The sequence below is a fragment of the Salmo trutta genome, chromosome 7 (assembly GCF_901001165.1).
Source record: "Salmo trutta chromosome 7, fSalTru1.1, whole genome shotgun sequence".
NCBI classification, from domain to species: domain Eukaryota; kingdom Metazoa; phylum Chordata; class Actinopteri; order Salmoniformes; family Salmonidae; genus Salmo; species Salmo trutta.
This window is the reverse complement of record NC_042963.1, coordinates 34,407,528-34,433,778: the sequence shown is the minus strand read 5'-3', so window position 1 is coordinate 34,433,778 and position 26,251 is coordinate 34,407,528. Positions and strand designations below refer to the sequence as shown.

The 26,251-nt window shown below is 44.3% G+C and overlaps 1 protein-coding gene across 2 annotated transcripts in view; it reads right to left on the bottom strand.

Annotated features, from left to right (window-relative positions):
- Window positions 1-371: 371 nt before the first annotated feature.
- The window catches only part of lrrc56 (leucine rich repeat containing 56), a 43,691-nt gene continuing 17,811 nt past the window's right edge, over window positions 372-26,251 (bottom strand). For both annotated transcript variants that reach the window (XM_029758680.1, XM_029758681.1), the window contains 8 exons: window positions 14,627-14,723; window positions 14,210-14,407; window positions 8,071-8,251; window positions 5,651-5,908; window positions 5,184-5,251; window positions 2,019-2,161; window positions 1,700-1,902; window positions 372-1,519 (listed from right to left, as the gene is read on the bottom strand). In XM_029758680.1, the coding sequence (XP_029614540.1) occupies window positions 1,002-1,519; window positions 1,700-1,902; window positions 2,019-2,161; window positions 5,184-5,251; window positions 5,651-5,908; window positions 8,071-8,251; window positions 14,210-14,407; window positions 14,627-14,723 (1,666 nt within the window). In that variant the 3' untranslated portion in view covers window positions 372-1,001. The remainder of the gene's footprint in view (window positions 1,520-1,699; window positions 1,903-2,018; window positions 2,162-5,183; window positions 5,252-5,650; window positions 5,909-8,070; window positions 8,252-14,209; window positions 14,408-14,626; window positions 14,724-26,251) is intronic.

The following is a 26,251-nucleotide window of genomic DNA, read 5'->3' as shown; positions in this document are numbered from 1 at the left end:
CACTATTTCATTTAGTGATGTCTTAATTGCTTTTGCTGTTATACTCTCTCTTTGATCCGGCCCAAAGCAGAGAGTAGAATGTGGGTCTTGAATAGTTTCATGGAGGCAGTCTTGACAATACGGTAGGGGCAGTAGTGTTATATGGTGCCCCCAAGTGGCATAATATTGCCACACCACCACAAAGTTGGGGAAAGTGAAATGAAAGATGATACATTTCTTCCATTGCAGAATAATCCTTGATTGGACTCTACCCGCTTTCTTTATATCTTAACAAACCTGGATAGATTCAAACTCTAGAGATGTGATTTAACAACTAAGACATTTGATCTTACTAAGCTAGTCAAGATCAAATTGTTCCATTAAACGAAAGATTAGTTGATCAAGCTATGTTTTTATTTAAGGTGTGGATAAGGTAGTACTTGAGCGATTAAAAACAGTACAAAATGTAATTCAAACTGAAAAACACAGATATGAGACATGAATGTGAAACACACTTCAGTCCCACAACAATTCAGCATTGTGAAAAGCATACTAATTCAATGTAAAGGCATTCCAAGAAATATATCTTCGACCAAACTATAAACCTTTTCAAATAGAGCTGTTGTCCTTAGTAAAGCCAATGTGAGCTCAGTATCAGAGTCATTGTCAGTACTGTACTGTGCTGAGCTGAGAGAGCAGAGGGATGCAGGTGATTCTCTAACTGTCCATCAGAGGAAGTCAGAAAACTGAGATAGCAAGTTCACACTTGGATTCCACAGCTTTTATGTTCCATTCTCCAGGTGACAGTTAGATGTAATCCAGCCCCCAGGGTCCTCTTTCCTAAACATAACATAGAGGGAGACTTGTCACTGCACTCTAAGGAAGTCTTCACATCACAAGATAGCTCAGCTCAGAAGAGCGGGGATCTGGAGGACAATCTCCATCTGCTTCCGTTCCATCTCTGCCTCAGCTCCTGTTTTGAGTGTTCCCCTCTCAGAAAACAATCCCACACAGTGTGTGGCCTAGTCTAAATGAGAGTTCCCCCTGCTGGGCTGGAGTGTGAGGCGCTGTGGCGTTTTCTGCAGAGCTGCCTTGGCCGCGTGAAGACGCATAATGGCCAGCCTCCCTGGTGGTCTGCACAAGACAATTGGTTGAAGACCGTTGACAGACTGCACAGAAGCCCCACCTGTTGGTGACCTGAGCCCTCTGACCAGTGGGCCACTGGAGGCTGGCCTGTGGGGCATGTGGTAAGTAGCCTTGGGCAGCAGAGGAACTTTGGGCCTCACAGCCTCCTGGAGCCCCTGGTTCTCCAAGATGGGGACTCCTGTGATCGTCTCTGAGTCTGTATGGTCTTCAGCAGGCCTTACAGCAGCCCCAGCCACCCCACCACTGAGCCTCAGTCTGTGTGCTCGCAGCACTGACAGCCTCCGGCTACCAGGGGCTGATGTGGCACTTTGAGGGGGAGAGGGCGACAGAGTGCAGTCAGGGGACAGGGAGAGCCGGGCCACTTCAGGGGATTTGGCTTCTCTCTGAAACACATCTAGAAATTTAACATAGTTTATTAGAGAACATTTCAGACTGTGTTGTGGTAGTGTGATCTCAAGTTATTCTGTGTTCAAATCGCTGGATTTATATTTAGGTTTCTTGGTTTTATATTTCATATACTGAGTAGGTTTGGCATGTTTGATGGCCTTCTTAACCAGAGATGAGAGAGACTCGCCTGGAGAGGGAGACTGGGAAGACGAGTCTGTCGAGTTAGTGTTTAACCAGTGACTCAAACCAGCACTATCTTTTTTCCCCTCCTCTTCTTCCTCCTTGCCACTGAAAATGCTGAGACTTTCATCATCTTCATCATCCTCCTCTTCATCTCCATTGAGGATGGTCAGTATCTGAGGCCCATCCCTCTCCATGGCTAATAGACGTCTGGAACACAAAGCAACAGAAAACAGTGAAAAGTCGGTTCAGTAATCTCTCACACAGACAGTGAGAGAGTAAGTGAGTGAGTGAGTGAGTGAGTAGGTGGATTAGGTGGTCAGTACTTGTTATGCTGTTCCCTCCAGGCCCTGAGCTCAGAGAACACATCACTGCGCTGGCATCCTTCTTGCTCCTCAAGGTCATAGGTGTGCTCCGGAACATGGAGGGGCGGGGTGCTAGGAGTGGACACAGGGGAGGGGGCTGCATTCTGCATAAGGAGGCAGTAAGGGAATTTGATTAAGCTGGCCCGGGCGCCTAGGTAGGTGGACTTTGCACCGGTTGAAAAGTGATTGCATTCATTTTTGAACCAGGCTGCCTTCCGGGCATGAGCCAGGTGCCCCGTTATGGCCGGCGGCGAAGTCAGCTCAAAACAAAATTGACGTAGTTTAAGCATGTGGAGTAATCAGTAGCATTCTGTGTTTTCACATTCAAAAGTTATTGCTTTTCATGAAAATGTATTATCTGCATTCCCAATGAAAACTAGTTAGAAAATTCTAACATATATTTTATACTGTATGTTTCTGGGCTAAACCTGGTTGAATTAATGTTGTTTCCATATCATTTAACCAAAAAATACAATGTGTTGACGTTGAATCAACATGGAAAACTGATTGGATTTGCAAAAAGTCATCAACGTAAGGGAATTTTGTCTTTTTTTCAGAGAACTTTTAACCTAAATCCAATGACATAGTGAATTATTTTGTTGATTTTCCCTTGAATTCATGTTAGTTGACAACTCAACCAAATATAAATCAAAACTAGACGTTGAACAGACGTCTGTACCCAGTGGGATGCTACCTTGTTGACCAAATGACAGAGATAACTGTTCGATTTCCGCAGGGCGTGCCTCCCTCACCGGCTTTGCCCGATCACGTGACTGGCCATAGCCTGGGTCAACCCTGGCTTGCTTAATAAAATCCCCTCAGTGAGAGAGAAAGATGGATGAGGTTCGCAATAGAAGAGGGATAGAGAGACGGAGGGAGTCAGAGACTAATAGAGGGACTTCCTGACGGACCGCCCCCAGGTGGTGAGGGTAGGTAACAACATCTCCACCCCGCTGATCCTCAACACTGGGTCCCCAACAAGGGTGCGCAGCAGCGCCTCTTCAACCTCAGGAGGCTGAAGAAATTCGGCTAGTCACCAAAATCATTCACAAACTTTTACAGATGCACAATCGAGAGCATCCTGTCGGGCTGTATCACCGCCTGGTACGGCAGCTGCTCCGACCATAACCGTAAGGCTCTCCAGAGGGTAGTGAGGTCTGCACAACGCATCACCGGGGGCAAACTACCTGCCCTCCAGGACACCTACACCTCCGGATGTCACAGGAAGGCCAAAAAGATCATCAAGGACAACAACCACCCGAGCCACTGCCTGTTCACCCCGCTATCATCCAGAAGGTGAGGTCAGTACAGGTGCATCAAAGCAGGGACCGAAAGACTGAAAAACAGCTTCTATCTCAAGGCCATCAGACTGTTAAACAGCCATCACTAACATTGAGTGGCTGCTGCCAACATACTGACTCATCTCTAGCCACTTTAATAATGAAAAGATTGATGTAATCAATTTATCACTAGCCACTTTATATAATGCTTACATACCCTACATTACTCATCTCATATGTATATACTGTACTCTATACCATCTACTGCATCTTGCCATCTTGATGTAATGTATTACTAGCCACTTTAAACAATGCCACTTTATATAATGTTTACATACCCTACATTACTCATCTCATATATATATACTGTACTCTATACCATCTATTACATCTTGCCTATGCCGTTTGGGCATCACTCATTTATATATCTTTATGAACATATTCGTATTCATTCCTTTACACTTGTGTGTATGAGGTAGTTGTTGTGAAATTGTTAGGTTAGATTACTTGTTAGATATTACTGCATGGTCGGAACTAGGAGCACAAGCATTTCGCTACACTTGCATTAACATCTGCTAACCATGTGTATGTGACAAATACATTTGAATTTGATTTGATTTGGATAGAGGGACAGGAATAGTAAGAGGGATGGAGAGATAGAAAAATGATACAGAGGGAGACAAAATACAGAGAAGATCTGAAAGAGAAATTAGGGATAAAGATTAAAGAGAGACAATGACAGCTCAAGAGAGAGAAGAGTGTGACAGCAGTTTGAGAGTGAGTGACGGATGGCAGGGTGACAGATCGCCTGGCATTGGCAGTGCTCCATCTGTCATGTCACCGTGGCAACAGCTGCATCCCTCTCACCCTCCCCTCCTCTCCCTGATAATGATCTCCTTCTGTTCATCCTGACATCACATTAGAGAGACGGGGAGATGTCACGTCACCCAGTCATAATGGCCTGTCACAAAGAGGGGTAACCGCAGGTAGCCTAGTGGTTAAAGACAGCGTTGGGACAGTGCCATTCTACCCTTGATCAAGTGTGAGAGAAAAAGTACGTATTTACTTGATTTATTTGATATTAATGGTTAACAATTAATATTGAACTAATAGTATGACATTTCTGTCCTGCTAATGCTGTGTTTTTATGGTCTCCACTCTAGTTCCATGCAGCTAATTTGGGCGTATGGTCACCAGAGATGGCTTGAGCTGACAAACGAGTTAAAAACTGCATTACATAGACAAGAATGTGTTTTACTAGAGATAGCTTAGGAGTAGAACAATCCCTCACTGGGGGGGGGGGGGGGGACCAACCACGACTAAGCATTTTTAGTGTCAGCTATATAAAGTCAGCTATATAAAGAACTCTGCATTTGTGTAAGGGTTAGGTTACTCGGTCCAACACTCAAGGGTTTTGGGTCAACCAGCCTCATTATTGCAATAATTAATCGATATTGAATAAAGATAATTGTTTGAAGAAATGACAAAGTCTCTTTCACTTGATTAGAATATTCCACGACACAAGGTAGTTAACCCCAACAACAACTGCTCCTCGGGTGACGCGGAGGTCGATTAAGGCAGCTCCCAGCACTTCTCTGATTCAGAGGGGTTGGGTTAAATGGGAAAGACACATTTCGGTTGAATGCATTCAGTTGTGCAACTGACTACATATCCCCTTTCCCCAACACATAACTACTCCCCTTCACTCTGGGCCACTTTCCCCTGACGCTGGAAAACTGTGTCACATCTCTGCTGTGGTCAATGTGCCAGAGAGGACTCAAGTTTGTCAAATAAGGATTGAGATGCTGCAGTTAATAAGGTTTATGCTAATGATGGGTCAACAAACCCTCATCTTCTGTCGCCTGGCTCTGAGGGCCTGGACAGGGCTCCCACAGAACAAGACCTTCCCTGCACCTGGAGAGAAACAAAACAATTTCATTACTATGGAGGATAGCTAATCAGGGATGAGATTGTCACAATATAGGAATTTAGAAAAATTGCTAAAGGTATAAGGCATAGTATGCCTGTATTCTGGGGTTGGAAAATCAAAGATCTCTGATTTAAAAATACATAATGAATCTTCAGACACTGTTACAAGATGTCCTCATGGTGGCAGTGTTGAATAGTTATACAGGTGAATGGTACTTTTTCAAAATAAGTAAAAAATAAATCAGAAACTGCTAATTAACACAAAAAGGATACAAAACAATAAGCCTGATTCATTATATGGACCTATTCATGGACTTAAACGGAAACTTTATATGTGGAGATGGTAGGGCTTTCAGTGCCAAGGACACCAATACAGTGTCTCACCGTGTGTCAGAATGCTAGCGTCTGGGTCCACAGAGACTGGATCTGCATCAGCAGAACCAGATCTGGACCCGGGAGGGGAGAGGGCTCTGTACCCAGCCGCTGATAAGGGTCGCAACCCAGAGAGGGGTCTGGAGCCAGCTGCTGAGAGGGGCCTGGCAGTGACCGGTCGGCTGGAGGGACGGGAACTGGAGAGGCTGCTAGCTAGGCGCTGGCCAGAGCTGGGTCTGGAGTAGGCACACACACTGGCTGCTCTCTTCTCTATGGCCAGACAGGGAAGAGGGAAAATATTGCATATCAAAACACAGAGTAGCAGAACTGGCCTGGTGGATCTACTGTCATTGATGTTCAGATACAGCGCATTTGGAAAGTATTCAGACCCCTTGACTTTTTCCACAGTCTGTAATGTTACAGCCTTATTCTAAAATTGATTCAGCTGTTTTTTTCCCTCATCAATCTACACACAATACCCCATGAGCAAAAGCAAAAACGTTTTAATTTTAAATGTTTGCAAAAATGTATAAAAAAAACCCCGAAAATATTACATTTACATAAGTATTCAGACCATTTACTCAGTACTTTGTTGATGCACCTTTGGCAGTGATTACAGCCTCGAGTCTTCTTGGGTATGACGCGACAAGCTTGGCACACCTGTATTTGGGGAGTTTCTCCCATTCTTCTCTGCACATCCTCTCAAGCTCTGTCAGGTTGGATGGGGAGCGTCGCTGCACAGCTATTTTCAGGTCTCTCCAGAGATGTTCGATCGGGTTCAAGTCCGGGCTCTGGCTGGGCCACTCAAGGACATTCAAAGACTTGTCCCAAAGCCACTCCTGCGTTGTCTTGGCTGTGTGTTTAGGGTCATTGTCCTGTTGGAAGGTGGAACTTCGCCCCAGTCTGAGGTCCGTTCTGTACTTTGCCCCGTTCAGCTTTCCTTTGATCCTGACAAGTCTCCTAGTCCCTAACGCTGAAAAACATCCCCACAGCATGATGCTGCCACCACCATGCTTAGGGATGGTGCCAGGTTTCCTCCAGATGTGGTCAATTCAGGCCAAACAGGTCATTCAACAGAGAACCTTGTTTCTCATGGTCTGAGTCCTTTAGGTGCCTTTTGGCAAACTCCAAGCGGGCTGTCATGTGCCTTTTACTGAGGAGTGGCTTCCGTCTGGTGGTGGAGCCTGAATGGTGGAGTGCTGGAGTGATGGTTGTCCTTCTGCAAGGTTCTCCCATCTCCACAGAGGAACTCTGGATGTCTCAGAGTGACCATCGGGTATTTGGTCACTCCCTGACCAAGGCTCTTCTCCCCCAATTGCTCAGTTGGCCGGGCGACCAGCTCTAGGAAGAGTCTTGGTGGTTCCAAACTTCTTCCATTTAAGAATGATGGAGGCCACTGTGTTCTTGGGGACGTTCCATGCTGCAGACATTTTTTGGTACCCTTCCCCAGATCTGTGCCTCGACACAATCCTGTCTCGGAACTCTACGGACAATTACTTCGACCTCATGGCTTTGTTTTTGCTCTGACATGCACTGTCAACTGTGGAACCTTATATAGACAGGTGTGTGCCTTTCCAAATATAATGTTTTCATAACCTACATTACTCATCTCATATGTATATACTGTACTCTATACCATTTACTGCATCTTGCCATCCTGATGTAATGTATCACTAGCCACCTTAAACAATGCTGCTTTATATGTTTTCATACCCTACAATACTCATCTCATATGTATATACTGTACTCCATACGATCTATTACATCTTGCCTATGCCGTTCGGGCATCACTCATTTATATATTTTTATGTACATATTCGTATTCCTTCTTTTACACTTGTGTGTACAAGGTTGTTGTTGTGGAATTGGTAGATTACTTGTTAGATATTACTGCATGGTCGGAACTAGAAGTACAAGCATTTCGCTACACTTGCATTAACACCTGCTAACCATGTGTATGTGACAAATACATTTGATTTGATTTGAAATCATGTCCAATCAATTACATTTACCACAGGTGGAATCCAATCAAGTTGTAGAAACATCTCAATGATGATCAATGGAAACAGGATGTACTTGAGCTCAATTTTGAGTCTCATAGCAAAGGGTCTGAATACTATGTAAATAACATTCTTCTGTTTTTTATTTTAAATACATATGCAAACATTTCTAAAAACCTGTTTTCGCTTTTTCATTATGGGGTATTCTATGTAGATTGATGAGGGAAAAATATAATTTACTCTATTTTAGAATAAGGCTGTAACGTAACAAATGTGGAAAAAGTCAAGGGGTCTGAATACTGAATACAAATGCACTGTACACACACAGACAGATATGGACACAAGCAGATGCAAGCACATAGAACCATAAACACACACACACACTTACACACGGGCACACACGCACAGATGCACAGACGCGCACACACACACCCTCTGCTGTCTCTGTAGAGCTGCAGTCTTTAAAAGACTCTCTGAGCAGGGCCCAGTCTTCCCCCATGGAGCTGCTGCAGCGAGACCCCGCCTCCTCCCTGGCATGCATGTCGTCTAAGTAACGTAGCTGTGGGACCAGCTCCCTCACCGATGACCGGTAGCAGTACCCCTCCTCCTCCTCCTGGGAAAAGGAGAAGACAGCATCCACAAAAGAAAGGGGGAGGGGGGGTGGTTGTATCTGGAAGGAAGAAAGCCCAGCCCACACCTCATTCAACAAATCGTGGTTCAGATGAGAAGTTGAATTAGGCTAGGTTTGATAAAACAGGGCCCACCCCTGGACGACTGTGATCAAGGATGATAGGTGATACAGTAATAGGACTGCATAAAAGGGTTCAAGGTTGTACCTTAGTTGTGATTTGAATGGTTGATAAAGGCCAAGGTAAGTCCAACCTTTCAAAGTTAGCCTTTCAATGCCAAATACACAACACTTAACACCAGTATACCATACCGTAACACAGCATAACATAACATAACATAGAGCTTTAAGGCACAATGAATGTGTAACTTCTGTTCAAAGGAGGAGACAAAGAACTTGGTTCTGAGTGGGCCGATAACAGAGTACTAGTAAAGGCAATAATCTGCACTTTGTACTGTGCTTTGATCATTTATAAGCACTGAGAGACAGCTCAGAGAAGAAAGAGGGGAGAGAGAGACCAGTAAGAGCACTATGCTGCTGCTGCTGCTGCTGAGAGATCAAACCCACAGAGAGAGGGAAAGAGATGGGGGAAGAAGGGGTTAGAGAAGGGGGGAGAGAGGGAGAGAGAGAGAGAGAAAGAGAGAGAGAAACTCAAGGACCCCTCTCTCAGTGCTTGGACCAGGCCTAATGCATATTCAGATCAGCCTTCCCTCCCTCACTGCCCCAGTTTCCTAAGTCCTGCTGCTGGCTGGGTAGGTGAAAATAAACATATTCACTCTGTCTCAAAAACCCTACAAAGCACTGCGGCACATAGCCTCACAGGCCAAGCTCCTGGGCTCTCCCAAAAACCCACAATTGGTAAACAAGATAATATGTGGCACAGGAACTAGACTAAAACATGGAATGATATGGGCAGGAAGCATCGTCCAGTCATACCACTTAATCGTGTGATAGTAAAACCTTAATAAACCACTTTAATATGGGCTCAATCCCATCACTCAAAACATATATGCTAAAACCTTCCTACAGTATATTCTCCACCCTGCCCAGTTGAGCAAGGTTTATACTAACCATCACCACTTTACCACAGCTGGTACCATCCCTACTTACACAAGCAAAACAAAGTTAAGCCTAAATTAAATACAGTGTAGGATAAGAAACCCCAGGTGCATAGGCTCCCTAGGCCTTGACTTTGTCAAATGAGAGCAGCCTGTTTTGGTGTTTGTTTTGCTTTGAACAGCACTTCCCTGTTGCCTGCTCTCCAGTCCCATTCCATTCTGCCTGATGCAGACAGACAGATAGACAGACAGGAACAGACACACCGGTAGGTTTGTCAAACATTTGCCTGCCGATAGTACTAAGCACCTCTGAACAGAGTGTCGGCAATCTCTTTTGTTTACACACAGCAAAGACCTTGAAAGTTGTCAGCCACTCAGCCTTACTACAAACCAGAAGGTGGCAGTAGCGTTGTTTGGCAATGCATATCTGTGCATATTGCATATGGTCTAGATTCCAAGCTTTCTACACTATTGTTGCTATTTTGTAGAAAGCCCTTGATGATACTAGTCAGATGGCCTCAGCTAGTTAACTACCTAGCAAGAAGACGAAGGAACAATTTCATTCATAATCCCATACTGCCAGTGCCAGCCCATAGCCAAAATGTTTAGCGAGCTAGCTAAGGTTAGCATATTCGCTAGCGAGCAAAACAGAGCTAGCTAGCTAAGGACACTGCACTACCTCAGCAGCTAACACTGGGTTCTGTTTTAAGGAAACTATCTAACCCGTTGTTATTTAATTATTATGTCAATACTAGCTATAGTGGTTAGCTAGCTTGGCGGAAGTATTTTGTGTTGTGTGCATTGGGTCTGTGCACTTACAGTGCATTCGGAAAGTATTCAGAGCCCTTTCCTTTTTCCACATTTTGTTACTGTCACGTCCTGACCAGTAGAGAGGATATTTTGTTATTGTAGTTTGGTCAGGACGTGGCAGAGTGTAGTTTATTTATGTATTACGGGGTTTTTGGTCACTGGTCTATGTTTGTATTTCTATGTGTATGTTCTAGGGTAGTTTTCTATGTGTAGGTTGGGTGCTGGACTCTCAATTGGAGGCAGGTGTTTCTAGTTGCCTCTGATTGGGAGTCCTATAAATAGGTGTGTGTTTTGTTTGTCACTTGTGGGTAGTTGTTTGAGAGCACTGCTTTTGTTGAGCATGCTTTCACTGTTTCATGTCGTTAGTTTGTTTATTGTTTTTCCGTGGTGTTTGCATTTTATTTAATAAATATGTTGAGCACGCAACCCGCTGCGCCTTGGTCCCATTCTATCTTCCACGACAGTTGTGACAGTTACGTTACAGCCTTATTCTAAAATGGATAAAATAAAATAAATTCCCCTCATCAATCTACACAGAATACCCCATAATGACAAAGTGAAAACAGGTTAAGAATTTTTGCATAAAAAAAAGTGTCAAATGTATCAAAAATAAATAAGTATTCAGACCCTTTGCTATGAGACTCGAAATTGAGCTCAGGTGCATCCTGTTTCCATTGATCATCTTTGAGATGTTTCTACAACTTGGTTGGATTCCACCTGTGGTACATTTTATTGATTGGACATGATTTGGAAAGGCACACACCTGTCTATATAAGGTCCCACAGCTGAAAGTGCATGTCAGTGCAAAATCTACGCCATCAGGTCGAGGGAATTGTCCGTAGAGCTCCGAGACAGGATTGTGTCGAGGCACAGATCTGGGGAAGGGTACTAAAATGTTTCTGCAGCGTTGAAGGTCCCTAAGAACACAGTGTCCTCCATCATTCTTAAATGGAAGAAGTTTGGAACCATCAAGACTCTTCCTAGAGCTGGCCGCCCAGCCAACTGAGCAATTGGGGGAGAAGGGCCTTGGTCAGGGAGGTAACCAAGAACACGATGGTCACTCTGACAGAGCTTCAGAGTTCCTCTGTGGAGATGGGAGAACCTTCCAGAAGGACAACCGTCTCTGCAGCACTCCACCAATTAAGCCTTTATGGTAGAGTGGCCAGACGGAAGCCACTCCTCAGTAAAAGGCACATGACAGCCCGCTTGGAGTTTGCCAAAAGGCACCTAAAAGATTCTTAGACCACGAGAAACAAGATTCTCTGTTCTGATAAAGCCAAGATTAAACTCTTTGGCCTGAATGCCAAGCATCACGTCTGGAGGAAACCTGGCACCATCCCTACAGTGAAGCATGGTGGTGGCAGCATCATGCTGCGGGGATGTTTTTCAGTGGCATCGACTCGGAGACTAGTCAGGATCAAGGGAAAGATGAATGGAGCAAAGTACAGAGAGATCCTTGATGAAAACCTGCTCCAGAGCACACAGGGCCTCAGACTGGGGCGAAGTTCCACCTTCCAACAGGACAACGACCCTAAGCACACAGCCAAGACAATGCAGGAGTGGCTTCAGAACAAGTCTTTGAATGTTCTTGAGTGGCCCAGCCAGAGCCCGGACTTGAACCCGATCGAACATCTCTGGAGAGACCTGAAAATAGCTGTGCAGCGACGCTCCCCATCCAACCTGACCGAGCTTGAGAGGATCTGCAAAGAAGAATGGGAGAACTCCCCAAATACAGGTGTGCCAAGCTTGTAGAGTCATACCCAAGAAGACTCGAGGCTGTAATCACTGCCAAAGGTGCTTCAACAAAGTACTGAATAAAGAGTCTGAATACTTATGTAAATATGATATTTCAATTTTTTTTATATACATTTGCAAAAATGTTGAAAAACCAGTTTTTGCTTTGTCATTATGGGGTATTGTGTGTAGATTGATGAGGGGGGAAAAAACTATTTTATCAATATTAGAATAAGGCTGTAATGTAACATAATGTGAAAAAAGTAAAGGGGTCTGAATACTTCCGAATGTACTGTATCTAGCTACCATCCCATAGCCTCCATTGCACATGAAGTGTGACTAAGCTCATCCGTGGACATACAGAGAAAATGGCCATTTGTGCTCGCTGATTGGCTAAAAGTAAAGTTGTTGGCCACTGACGAGCATTGGTACACTGCTCAAAAAAATAAAGGGAACACTTAAACAACACAATGTAACTCCAAGTCAATCACACTTCTGTGAAATCAAACTGTCCACTTAGGAAGCAACACTGATTGACAATAAATGTCACATGCTGTTGTGCAAATGGAATAGACAACAGGTGGAAATTATAGGCAATTAGCAAGACACCCCCAATAAAGGAGTGGTTCTGCAGGTGGTGACCACAGACCACTTCTCAGTTCCTATGCTTCCTGGCTGATGTTTTGGTCACTTTTGAATGCTGGCGGTGCTTTCACTCTAGTGGTAGCATGAGACGGAGTCTACAACCCACACAAGTGGCTCAGGTAGTGCAGCTCATCCAGGATGGCACATCAATGCGAGCTGTGGCAAGAAGGTTTGCTGTGTCTGTCAGCGTAGTGTCCAGAGCATGGAGGAACTACCAGGAGACAGGCCAGTACATCAGGAGACGTGGAGGAGGCCGTAGGAGGGCAACAACCTAGCAGCAGGACCGCTACCTCCGCCTTTGTGCAAGGAGGACCAGGAGGAGCACGGCCAGAGCCTGCAAAATGACCTCCAGCAGGCCACAAATGTGCATGTGTCTGCTCAAACGGTCAGAAACAGACTCCATGAGGGTGGTATGAGGGCCTGACGTCCACAGGTGGGGGTTGTGCTTACAGCCTAACACCGTGCAGGACGTTTGGCATTTGCCAGAGAACACCAAGATTGGCAAATTCGCCACTGGCGCCCTGTGCTCTTCACAGATGAAAGCAGGTTCACACTGAGCACATGTGACAGACGTGACAGAGTCTGGAGACGCCGTGGAGAACGTTCTGCTGCCTGCAACATCCTCCAGCATGACCGGTTTGGCGGTGGGTCAGTCATGGTGTGGGGTGGCATTTCTTTGGGGGGCCGCACAGCCCTCCATGTGCTCGCCAGAGGTAACCTGACTGCCATTAGGTACTGAGATGAGATCCTCAGACCCCTTGTGAGACCATATGCTGGTGCGGTTGGCCCTGGGTTCCTCCTAATGCAAGACAATGCTAGACCTCATGTGGCTGGAGTGTGTCAGCAGTTCCTGCAAGAGGAAGGCATTGATGCTATGGACAGGCCCGCCCGTTCCCCAGACCTGAATCCAATTGAGCACATCTGGGACATCATGTCTCGCTCCATCCACCAACGCCACGTTGCACCACAGACTGTCCAGGAGTTGGCAGATGCTTTAGTCCAGGTCTGGGAGGAGATCCCTCAGGAGACCAACTGCCACCTCATCAGAAGCATGCCCAGGCGTTGTAGGGAGGTCATACAGGCACGTGGAGGCCACACACACTACTGAGCCTCATTTTGACTTGTTTTAAGGACATTACATCAAAGTTGGATCAGCCTGTAGTGTGGTTTTCCACTTTAATTTTGAGTGTGACTCCAAATCCAGACCTCCATGGGTTGATAAATTGGATTTCCATTGATTATTTTTGTGTGATTTTGTTGTCAGCACATTCAACTATGTAAAGAAAAAAGTATTTAATAAGATTATTTCATTCATTCAGATCTAGGATGTGTTATTTTAGTGTTCCCTTTATTTTTTTGAGCAGTGTATATTCGTTGCTACCGGGTTGCATGCAGGTACCGCTTTTGTTCTAGCAAGAGAAGGAATGGCTTCCCACTGTGATAAGTAGCTATCGGCAGTGAGATTCTTGGTGTGTTTCATGCTTTAAAGCAGCCTGGGATCACAGCCAGACTCACTGCATTTTGGCCAATATCATCTAGGCCCATCGGAGAGAGCATGGCTTACAGCCCCCCATACACACACATACACAACTTGGAGTATCTATGAGGATTCAGTAATGAATTCAATAATATACACGATTGTGGAATTGTGGTGAGGGTTAGGGTAAGAAGATACAGTAGGAGTGTGTATACGTACCTGTGTGGCTTTGGGGTGGGGGCACATACAGACGGGGTTTCCCTCCAGGGTAAGTGTGCGGAGCTGGGAGCAGAGGCCCAGGTACTGCACCTGCACCAGGTCATTCACATCATTCCCTTCCAGGTCCAACAGCTGTAGATTCTCCAGCATGCTCACCTGACTCAGGTCCGACACACTGTTGTAGGCCACATACAGCTCCTAGCGTAGGGAGAGGACATACCAACACAGGCTCAGGTTTAGTGTCGCTCAACTGTTATTTGCACATAGTCAAATGCATAAAACTTCAACTTTTGTTGAATTGTGAGATTTTCACAGGTGAGCAAGGTGGGTAGAAGCCAGGTGGATTAGGCAGGTGGAACAAGTCTATCCTCTAGTTCATGATGGTCCACTGCAAAAGTTTTCCAGTACCAACTCTACCTTGAGAGAGGAGAAGGAGGGAATCCCATCCAGGTCTGCTAGGTTGCAGCGAGACATCCACAGCACCTGCAGATGGGACAGCGTGGTTCCCAGGTCCCTGGGAGACATAGACAGCCATGATCCAGAGGCAAGAGTGGAATTGTATCAACAGAACCTCAGGTGCTGCGACATATGGTTTATGAATTTATAAAATGTGAACAGCAAATCCAGGATGGAAAGAAAATAAATTGCCCCGTTACATGAGTCCTAACTTTTGAACGGTTTAGGCTAGAGACGAGCAGTTTCCTGCAATGTAAAGGTACATTGTGGCGTTTTTTTTATGGTACACTACATGGCCGAAAGTATTTGGACACCTGCTCTTCGAACATCTCATTCCACAATCATGGGCATTAATATGGAGTTGGTCTTGTTGGATAGGTGGCACGTTGAAAGCCACTGAGCTCTTCAGTACAGGCCATTCTACTGCCAATGTTTGTCTATGGAGATTGCATGGCTGTGTGCTCGATTTTATACACCTGTCAGCAACGGATGTGGCTGAAATAGCCGAATCCACATACTATTGGCAATGTTGTGTATCAAGAGGCTGTGGTACAGCGAATCCTAATCATACTTGCCCGAGCTCAGGGTTGGGTAGGTTACTTTCGAAATGTAATCCATTATAGTTACCTGTCCAAAATTGTAATCAGTAACATAACTTTTGGATTACCCAAACTCAGTAATGTAATCTGATTCTATTCAGTTACTTTTAGATTACTTTCCCCTTAAGAGGCATTAGAAGAAGACAAAAATGAATGTTACCAATTGAACAACATCTATTGCAGGATAAATCAATGTTAAAGTTTACATAGCTGGCCATATATGGATGTTAAATTTTGCTTTCAGGGTTGGTTATGTAGGCTTCTTCTAAGTCATCGCTTAGTACTACATATAATAATACGATTAAATAATATAAATTATATATATTAATGTAAAGATAAGTCACAAAATGGATGTAGCAACTACAGATTACCCCTTTAAGTCTATCAAAAGTTTACGAGTTTGAGCGTGTGTCCATTAGGCCTATGGAAAAATTTTATCAGCATGAATTAGATTGAGCAATAAAAGCCTTAATTTTATTCCATAGTCTGGGATCTGCACTATGCAGCTTTTGCATTTTTCACTGGCTGTCCACTGGTTTCAAAAACAATGATTGATTGGCAGCATGTTGAATTCAACCATTATTGGGTTTAAATACATTTAGATTTGTGAACAGCCATCTACAACAACCACAATATGTCAGGCGCAAATAGCTAAACTAAAGAGCAGCAGTGTGATTCACATCCATGCACAATGTAGATATCAATAATAAGTGATATCCATATCGCCGTAGACTACATCACTGCTGTCATCCTTACCTCCAAGCATTTATTCAAGTTGGATAATCTTTGGATGCCAACAGCAGTTGCACCATTGGAAGACATAGCTTGAACTGTAGTCTACAAAAGCTTTTCCCGCGATCCATTAAACACATTTGTGTCTCATTTCAGGAAACTAGCCAAATGTCGCAGGTCACTACATCACAGGAGAGTCATTTGAATGTAAACCTTTTATTTTAATCAAAATGCGTTTATTAGCAGAAATACATTTTGGAACATGTGAACTTTCATATGCCTTAATTACAAACGTGTATGCCATCTGTAAATACGAATACAAATTGTTAAATTACTAGCCAGGTTGGTTAAGCCACAGAAAAGGACAGTAACCTTCCCACTAGCTTGTCATCATAGTGGTCTCTGACTTATGGTCAGACTCGCTCAGGTGGAACAAACTTAAATTTGAGCTTTTTTTCAATGCTGATTTGAATGTCATTGAGAAAACAAAGAAGTGTCAAAGATTTTTTTCACAAACATCCCTTCTGAATTTAAAAAGTAATCCTCAAAGTAATCATCTAGTTTTTCAAAAGTATCTGTAATCTGAGTACAATATTTTAGCTGTTAACGTAACAGGTTTCAGTTACAGTTTTTTGCAATCCTTTACTGTACATGTAACGGATTACATGTCATCCGTTAGTCCCCAACCCTGCCCGCATCTCATGGTTGTCACAGGTGAAGTGCAAAGGAAAGTTACAGATGAAGGATGGTTTTATATGAATTGAAATGGGTTCACGTGTTGTGATACTGATGGTTTCTTGGAACTGATGGCTTCTACAGTTGTGGCTAGTTGATGGCTAGTTGGAGTACAGCTTCATGTAGTTGTCGCGTCAGGGATAGTGTTGTTAAGAAGGCAGAGCATCGCTTTATTATAGACAGACTTCTCTCCATCTTAGCTACTACTGCATCAATATGTTTTGACCATGACCGTTTACAATCTAGTGTTACTCCAAGCAGTTTAGTCCTCTCAACTTGCTTAATTTCCACATTATTTATTACAAGATTTAGTTGAGGTTTAGGGTTTAGTGAGTGTTTTGTTCCAAATACAATGCTTTTAGTTTTAGAAATATTTAGGGCTAACTTATTCCTTGCCATCCACTCTGAAACTAACTGCAGCTCTTTGTGTGTTGCAGTCATTTCAGTCGCTGTAGTAGCTGACATGTATAGTGTTGAGTCATCCTCACACATAGACACTCTGGCTTTACTCAAAATCAGTGGCATGTCATTGGTAAAGATTGAAAAAAGCAAGGGGCCTAAACAGCTACCCTTGTGGATTCCTGACTCTAACTGGAATATATTTGATAGGCTTCCATTAAAGAACACCCTCTGTGTTCTGTTAGACAAGTAACTCTTTATCCACATTATAGCAGGGGGTGTAAAGTCATTACACATACGTTTTTCCAGCAGCAGACTATGAAGTCTAACAAAACAGCCCCCAAAATCATTGTATCATCCATTCCTCTCAGCCAATCATCAGTCATTTGTGTAAGTGCTGTGCTTGTTGAGTGTCCTTCCATACATGCATGCTGAAATTCTGTTGTCAATTTGTTTACTGTAAAATAGCATTGTATCTGGTCAAACACAATTTTTCCCAGAAGTTTACTAAGGGTTGATAACAGGCTGATTGGTTGGCTATTTGAGCCAGTAAAGGAGGCTTTACTATTCTTGGGTAGCAGAATGACTTTAGCTTCCCTCCAGGCCTGAGGGCAAATGCTCTCTAGTAGGCTTAAATTGAAGATGTGGCAAATAGGAGTGGCAATATCGTCTGCTATTATCCTCAGTAATTTTCCATCTAGACTGTCAGACCCTGGTGGCTCGTCATTGTTGATAGACAACAATCATTTTTTCACCTCTTCCACACTGACTTTACGGAATTCAAAAGTACAATTCTTGTCTTTCATAATTTGGTCCGATATACTCGGATGTGTAGTGTCAGTGTTTGTTGCTGGCATGTCATCCCTAAGTTTGCTTATCTTGCTAATGAAGAAGTCATTAAAGTAGTTTTCAATACCAGTGGGTTTTGTGATGAATGAGCCATCTGAATCAATGAACGAAGCAGCCGAGTTGGCTTTTTTCCCAAAATTTCATTTAAGGTGCCCCAAAGCTTTTTGCTATCATTCTTTATATATTTTCTCATTGTTTCATAGTGTAGTTTATTTTTTATTTTTATTTAGTTTAGTCACATGATTTCTTAATTTGCAGTACATTTGCCAATCAGTTGGGCTGCCGGACTTAATTGCCATACCTTTAGCCTCATCCCTCTCAACCATACAATTTTTCAATTCCTCATCAATCCAAGGGGATTTAACAGTTTTTACATATTCTTAATGGGTGCATGCTTATTAGTAACTGGAATAAGTAGTTTCATAAATGTGTCAAGTGCAGCATCTGGTTGCTCCTCATTACACACCACAGACCAGCAAATATTCTTTACATCATCAACATATGAATCACTATAAAACTTATTGTATGACCTCTTATACAGTATATTAGGCCCAGCCTTTGGAAGTTTGGTTTTCCTAGATATGGCTATTATATTGTGATCACTATATCCTATGGATTTGGATACTGCTTTAATTAAAGCAAATATCTGCAGCGTTAGTAAAAATGTGATCAATACATGTTGATGATTTAATTCCTGTGCTGTTGACCCCTCCATCTGCCACTGTCCCATCTCTCTCTCCCCTGCACTCTTTTCCCGCTCTACCCAGCCTCTGTTATCAGTCCCCCTGGACCTCCACTCAGCACACTCCTCACAGTCCCCCCCGACTGGCCTCCAGAACCCAGTCAGCACACAGCACTCTCAATAACCCCTCCAGCATTCCAATCCCAACTCTTCCCAGCCACCGCATTCACTCCCAGGGCCATAGATTACATTTCAATTGATCTGACTTCTGGTCAGTCCCCAACTTCAGCATACTCTCAAAAGCTCCCCAACCTTAGCCTCAGGAGTCACACTCCCCACTTTCTCACCTGACTTCTCACAACACCAGAAGCCCCAGTATCCAGTTGTCCCTGACCACCACCCTCCCTCCCCAACACTCTCTCCTCCTCAGCCCCGCAGCCCAGAGCAGGAAATGCTATCAAGGGCTGTTCACGTCCGGCCGGCCCTTAGCTGCTCATCACAGGGTGGGTCACACAGTTCTCTATCTCCACTCTGCTCCTCTCCTCTCTTGTCCCTTGTTCATGTACAGCTCTCTATGTTCCCTCTCCTCTCTTATACTTCACTCCCTCTACAGGACTCCCAGGGTGTGTTACACAGGTATATTTCTTCCCTCTGCTCCTGTTGTTTCCTCTTGCGTTCTCTGCTTCCTGTTCCCCAGATGCATCTGACTTCATCTTCATCCTACAACGACAGGCTTGTCCAGCAGCACCTTGTCAGTCTTGCCTGGTTCCCCGATCTGTGTGCATTGTACCACCATACATACGATTGAAAAAGGTTCTGGCTAAAGCAAAAACTGTTCTGGCAACCAGGCTACTGTCTGTCTGCTGTGCAATTTACAGGTGGGGTGCATCCGCTCCACAGACAGAGGACCTCAGTCAAATTTGCTGCTCCCCCTCGTCCTACTGTTACAGCTCCCTACGGCCTGCCTAAGTGGAAATAAAGACCCTGCACCTGTACTGTGTGATGTTCCCATCCCATGCCCAACCAACAGGGTCTCAGTCTTCAAAGCACAGCTCTTAACCATATCCCTGTCCTCTAGAGCCTCCTGCTCCAGGGTGTTTCCTGATGCAGACAACCAGACCAGGCTGAAGCGTGACAGGGATCCCCATGGGGCGACACTAGCTCTGGTTCCAATTACGGCTCTCTTTGTGGGAGGCTGGGATTGTACCATCTGAGCCACTGGCTTAATCCTATTCTTTAACTTTTATTGTTGGTGACGCCTGCTGCTACAGTCTAGTTCCGCCCTCAACTTCTGGACTTGTCTCTGTGCTACTGTGCTGTTTGTTGCTCCTTGGCTATCTGCCAAACTTTTAGTTTTTTACTTTTAATACATTTACCTACGTTTTTTCCTCACTCTAATTTTGTTATTAAACTTTTTCACCCTGGACGCTTTATCTAGACATGGTTCTACAGGACCTCCACCAGCCAAAAAAGCTAAGTAGTAACATTAACACTATGCCATCTAATTGCAGTCGCTGTACTCATAATATACAGGAGAACTATCGCCTTATGGTGAGGATAGCCGTGTTGCAAGCACAGCTTCATATGCAATCGTTAGGCAAGGGCAATTTAAGTTTAGGAAAGGATGAAACAGCGTCTGTGCCACCAGTAAATTCAGATTGTAGTATAAATCCCCCCGCACGGTCCCCGCAGCCGGAACATATTCTCTAGGCTTCTGGAAAGAAATGCTGTCGGCATGCTCAACCGGTGTTGCTCATTCAGCCGACAAACTTTCAATCGGTTCTCCCCATTAAGCAGCGAATCGGACTCTGACAAATTGAAAACCTTAGTCTTTGGCGACTCCATTACCCACAATATTAGACTTTAAAATAATTATCCAGCGATCATACACAGGGGGCAGTGCTACCGACAAAAAGTCTAATCTGAAGATGGTGCTGGCTATGGCTATTGTAGAGAGTATAGGGATATTGTTATCCACGTCGGCACCAACGATGTTAGGATGAAACAGTCAGAGGTCACCAAGCGCAACATAGCTAGAAAGATGTGTCGGCATCGAGTAATTGTCTCTGGCCCCCTCCCAGTTAGGGGGAGTGATGAGCTCTACAGCAGAGTCTCACAACTCAATTGCTGGTTGAAAACTGTTTTCTGCCCCTCCCAAAAGATAGAATTTGTAGATAATTGGCCCTCGTTCTGGGACTCACCCACAAACTGGACCAAGCCTCGCCTGCTGAGGAGTGACGGACTCCGTCCTAGCTGGAGGAGTGCTCTCATCTTATCTATCAACATAGACAGGGCTCCACAATGAGATAGGGTGCAGGCCGCAATCTGTTAGCCAGCCTGCAAGCTTAGTGGAGTCTGCCACTAGCACAGTCAGTGTAGTCAGCTCAGCTATCCCCATTGAGACCGTGTCTGTGCCTCAATTTAGGTTGAGCAAAACTAAACATGGCGGTGTTCGCCGAAGAAATCTCACTGGAATAAAGATCTCCTCCATTCCTGTCATTATTGAAAGAGATTGTGATATCTCACATCTCAAAATTGGGTTACTTAATGTTAGATCTCTCACATCCATAGTCAATTAACTAATCACTGATCATTATCTTGATGTGATTGGCCTGACTGAAACATGGCTCAAGCCTGATGAATTTACTGTGTTAAATGAGGCCTCTCCTCCTGGTTACACTAGTGACCATATCCCCCACGCATCCCGCAAAGGCAGAGGTGTTGCTAACATTTACGACAGCAAAATTCAAATTACAAAAAATATACAAATAAATGATTGCGTTTTTGTATTTTGAGCTTCTAGTCATGAAATCTACGTAGCCTACTCAATCACTGTGTATAGCTACTGTTAACAGGCCTCCTGGGCCGTATACAGCGTTCCTCTCTGAGTTCCCTGAATTCCTATCGGACCTTGTAGTCATGGCAGAAAATATTCACATTTTTGGTGACTTTAATATTGACATGGAAAAGTCCACAGACCCACTGGGTTTTGTCCAACATGTCTCCGGACCTACTCATAGCCACAGTCATACCCTGGATCTAGTTTTGTCCCGTGGAATAAATATTGTGGATCTAAATGTTTTTCCTCATAATCCTGGACTATCGGACCACCATCTTATTATGTTTGCGATCGCAACAAATAATCTGCTCAGACCCCGACCAAGGATCATCAAAAGCCGTGCTATAAATTCTCAGACAACCCAAAGATTCCTAGATGCCCTTCCAGACTACCTCCACCTATCCAAGGACATCGGAGTACAAAAATCGGTTAACCACCTAACTCAGGATCTAAATGTAACCCTGTATAATACCCTAGATGCAGTCGCACCCCTAAAAACCAAAAACATTTGTCACAAGAAATTTGTTCCCTGGTATACAGAAAATACCCAAGCCCCGACTAGCTTGGAAAGACAGTACCGTGCAATATTGAAGAGCCCTCACCGCTGCTCCATCATCCTATTTTTCCAGCCTAATTGAAGAGAATAAGAAAAAAGACACAAGTTTTTTTAATCCTGTATCTCAACACATTCATGAAAATAGTCATGGCCTCCAAACCGTCAAGCTGCATACTGAACCCTATTCCAACTAAACTACTGAAAGAGCTACTTCCTGTGCTTTGCCCTCCTATGTTGAACATAATAAATGGCTCCCTATCCACCGGATGTGTACCAAATTCACTAAAAGTGGCAGTAATAAAGCCTCTCTTGAAAAAGCCAAACTTTGACCCCTGAAAATGTAAAAAACGAATCGTCCTATATCGAATCTCCCATTCCTCTCATACATTTTAGAAAAAGCTGTTGCACAGCAACTCCCTGCCTTCCTGAAGACAAATAATGTCTATGAACTGCTTCAGTCTGGTTTTAGACCCCATCATAGCACTGAGAGGTGGTAAATGACCTTGTAATGGCGTCAGACCAAGGCTCTGCATCTGTCTTCATGCTCCTAGATCTTAGTGCTGCTTTTGACACCATCGATCACCACATTCTTTTGGAGAGATTAGAAACCCTAAATTGGTCTACACAGACAAGTTCTTGCCTGGTTTAGATCTTATCTGTCGGAAAGATATCAGTTTGTCTTTGAGGATGGTTTGCCCTATGACAAATCAATTGTAAGTTTTGGCGTTCCTCAAGGTTCCAGTTTAGAACCACTACTGTTTAAACTATATATTCTACCTCTTGGTGATGTAATTCGGAAACACAATGTCAACTTTCACTGCTATGCGGACGACACACAGCTGTACATTTAAACCCAAATCCATAAACATGGGCAACCTCTTAGATATCATCCTGACCAACATGCCCTCTAAATACACCTCTGCTGTTTTCAACAAGGATCTCAGCGATCACCGCCTCGTTGCCTGCGTCCGTTATGGGTCCGCAGTCAAACGACCACCCCTCATCACTGTCAATCGCTCCCTAAAACACTTCTACGAGCAGGCCTTTCTAATCAACCTGGCCCGGGTATCCTGGAAGGATATTGACCTCATCCTGTCAGTAGAGGATGCCTGGTTGTTCTTTAAAGTGCTTTCCTCACCCTCTTAAATAAGCATTCCCCTTTCAAAAAATGTAGAACTAAGAACAGATATAGCACTCAGTTCACTCCAGACTTGACTGCCCTTGACCAGCACAAAAACACCTTGTGGCGTACTGCACTAGCATCAAATAGTCCCCGCGTTATGCAACTTTTCAGGGAAGTCAGGAACCAATACACACAGTCAGTTAGCGAAGCAAAGGCAAGTTTTTTCAAACAGAAATTTGCATCCTGCAGCACAAATTCCAAAAGGTTTTGGGACACTGTAAAGTCCATGGAGAACAAGACTACCTCCTCCCAGCTGCCCACTGCACTGAGACTAGGAAACACTGTCACCACTGATAAATCGAGAATTTCAAAAAGCATTTCTCTACGGCTGGCCATGCTTTCCACCTGGCTACCCCAACCCTGGCCAACAGCTCTGCACCCCCCGCAGAAACTCGACCAAGCCCCCTCCCGCTTCTCCTTCACCCAAATCCAGATAGCTGATGTTCTGAAAGAGCTGCAAAATCTGGATCCCTACAAATCAGCTAGGCTAGACAATCTGGACCCTCTCTTCCTAAAATTATCCGCCGCCATTGTTGCAACCCCTATTACTAGTCTGTTCAACCTCTCTTTCGTATCGTCTGAGATTCCTAAAGATTGGAAAGCGGCCGCGGTCATCCCCCTCTTCAAAGGGGGTGACACTCTAGACCCAAACTGTTATAGACCTATATCCATTCTGCCCTGCCTTTCTAAAGTCTTCGAAAGCCAAGTTAACAAACAGATCACTGACCTTTTTGAATCCCACCGTATCTTCTCCACTATGCAATCTGGTTTCCGAGCTGGTCACGGGTGCACCTCAGCCACGCTCAAGGTCCTAAACGATATCATAACCGCCATCGATAAAAGACAGTACTGTGCAGCCGTCTTCATCGACCTGGCCAAGGCTTTCGACTCTGTCAATCACCATATTCTTATCGGCAGACTCAACAGCCTTGGCTTCTCTAATGACTGCCTCGCCTGGTTCACTAACTACTTCTCAGATAGAGTAGAGTGTGTCAAATCGGAGGGCCTGTTGTCCGGACCTCTGGCAGTCTCTATGGTGGTGCCACAGGGTTCAATTCTCGGGCCGACTCTTTTCTCTGTATATATCAATGATGTCGCTCTTGCTGCGGGTGATTCTCTGATCCACCTCTACACAGACAACACCATTCTGTATACATCTGGCCCTTCTTTGGACACTGTGTTAACAAACCTCCAAATGAGCTTATATGCCATACAACACTCCTTATGTGGCCTCCAACTGCTCTTAAATGCTAGTAAAATTAAATGCATGCTCTTCAACTGATCGCTGCCCGCACCCACCTGCCCGACTAGCATCACTACTCTGGACGGTTCTTACTTAGAATATGTGGACAACTACAAATACCTAGGTGTCTGGCTAGACTGTAAACTCTCCTTCCAGACTCACATTAAGCATCTCCAATCCAAAGTTAAATCTAGAATCGGCTTCCTATTTCGCAACAAAGCCTCCTTCACTCATACTGCCAAACTTACCCTCGTGAAACTGACTATCCTACCGATCCTACCGATACTTGACTTCGGCTATGTCATTTACAAATTAGCCTCCAACACTCTACTCAGCAAATTGGATGCAGTCTATCACAGTGCTATCTGTTTTGTCACCAAATGCTATCCACCATTGCGACCTGTATGCTCTCGTTGGCTGGTCCTCGCTACATATTCATCGCCTAACCCACTGGCTCCAGGTCATCTATAAGTCTTTGCTAGGTATAGCTCCGCCTTATCTCAGCTCACTGGTCACCATAGCAATACCCACCCGTAGCACACGCTCCAGCAGGTATATTTCACTGGTCATCCCCAAAGCCAACACCCGCTTTGGCCACCTTTCCTTCCAATTCTCTGCTGCCAATGACTGGAATGAATTGCAAAAATCACTGAAGTTGGAGACATATCTCCCTCACTAACTTCGGTAGTGCTCTGACAGCTCACACTTAAAGTTAGTTACACAGCCCCTGTAAATAGCCCATTCAACCAACTACCTACCTTATCCCCATATTTCTTGTTAACAAACTATAGTTTTGGCAAGTCAGTTAGGACATCTACTTTGTGCATGACACAAGTAATTTTTCCAACAATTGTTTACAGACAGATTATTTCATTTATAATTCACTGTATCACAATTCCAGTGGGTCAGAAGTTTACATACACTAAATTCACAGTGCCTTTAAACAGCTTGGAAAATTCCAGAAAATTATGTCATGGCTTTAGAAGCTTCTGATAGGCTAATTGACATAATTTGTGTCAATTGGAGGTGTACCTGTGGATGTATTTCAAGGCCTACCTTCAAACTCAGTGCCTCTTTGCTTGACATCATGGGAAAATCTAAAGAAATCAGCCAAGACCTCAGAAAACAATTGTAGACCTCCACATGTCTGGTTCATCCTTGGGAGCAATTTTCAAACACCTGAAGGTACCACGTTCATCTGTACAAACAATAGTACTCAAGTATAAACACCATGGGACCACACAGCCATCATACCGCTCAGGATGAGACGCGTTCTGTCTCCTAGAGATGAACGTACTTTGGTGTGAAAAGTGCAAATCAATCCCAGAACAACAGCAAAGGACCTTGTGAAGATGCTGGAGGAAACAGGTGCAAAAGTATCTATATCCACAGTAAAACAAGTCTTATATCGACATAACCTGAAAGGCCACTCAGCAAGGAAGAAGCCACTGCTCCAAAACCGCCATGAAAAAGCCAGTCAACGGTTTGCAACTGCACATGGGGACAAAGATTGTACATTTTGGAGAAATGTCCTCTGGTCTGATGAAACAAGAATAGAACTGTTTGGCCATAATGACCATTGTTATGTTTGGAGGGAAAAGGAGGAGGCTTGCAAGCCAAAGAACACCATCCCAACCATGAAGCATGGGGGTGGCAGCATCATGTTGTGGGGGTGCTTTGCTGCAGGAGGGACTGGTGCACTTCACAAAATAGATGGCATCATGAGGAAAGAAAATTATGTGGATATATTGAAGCAACATCTCAAGACA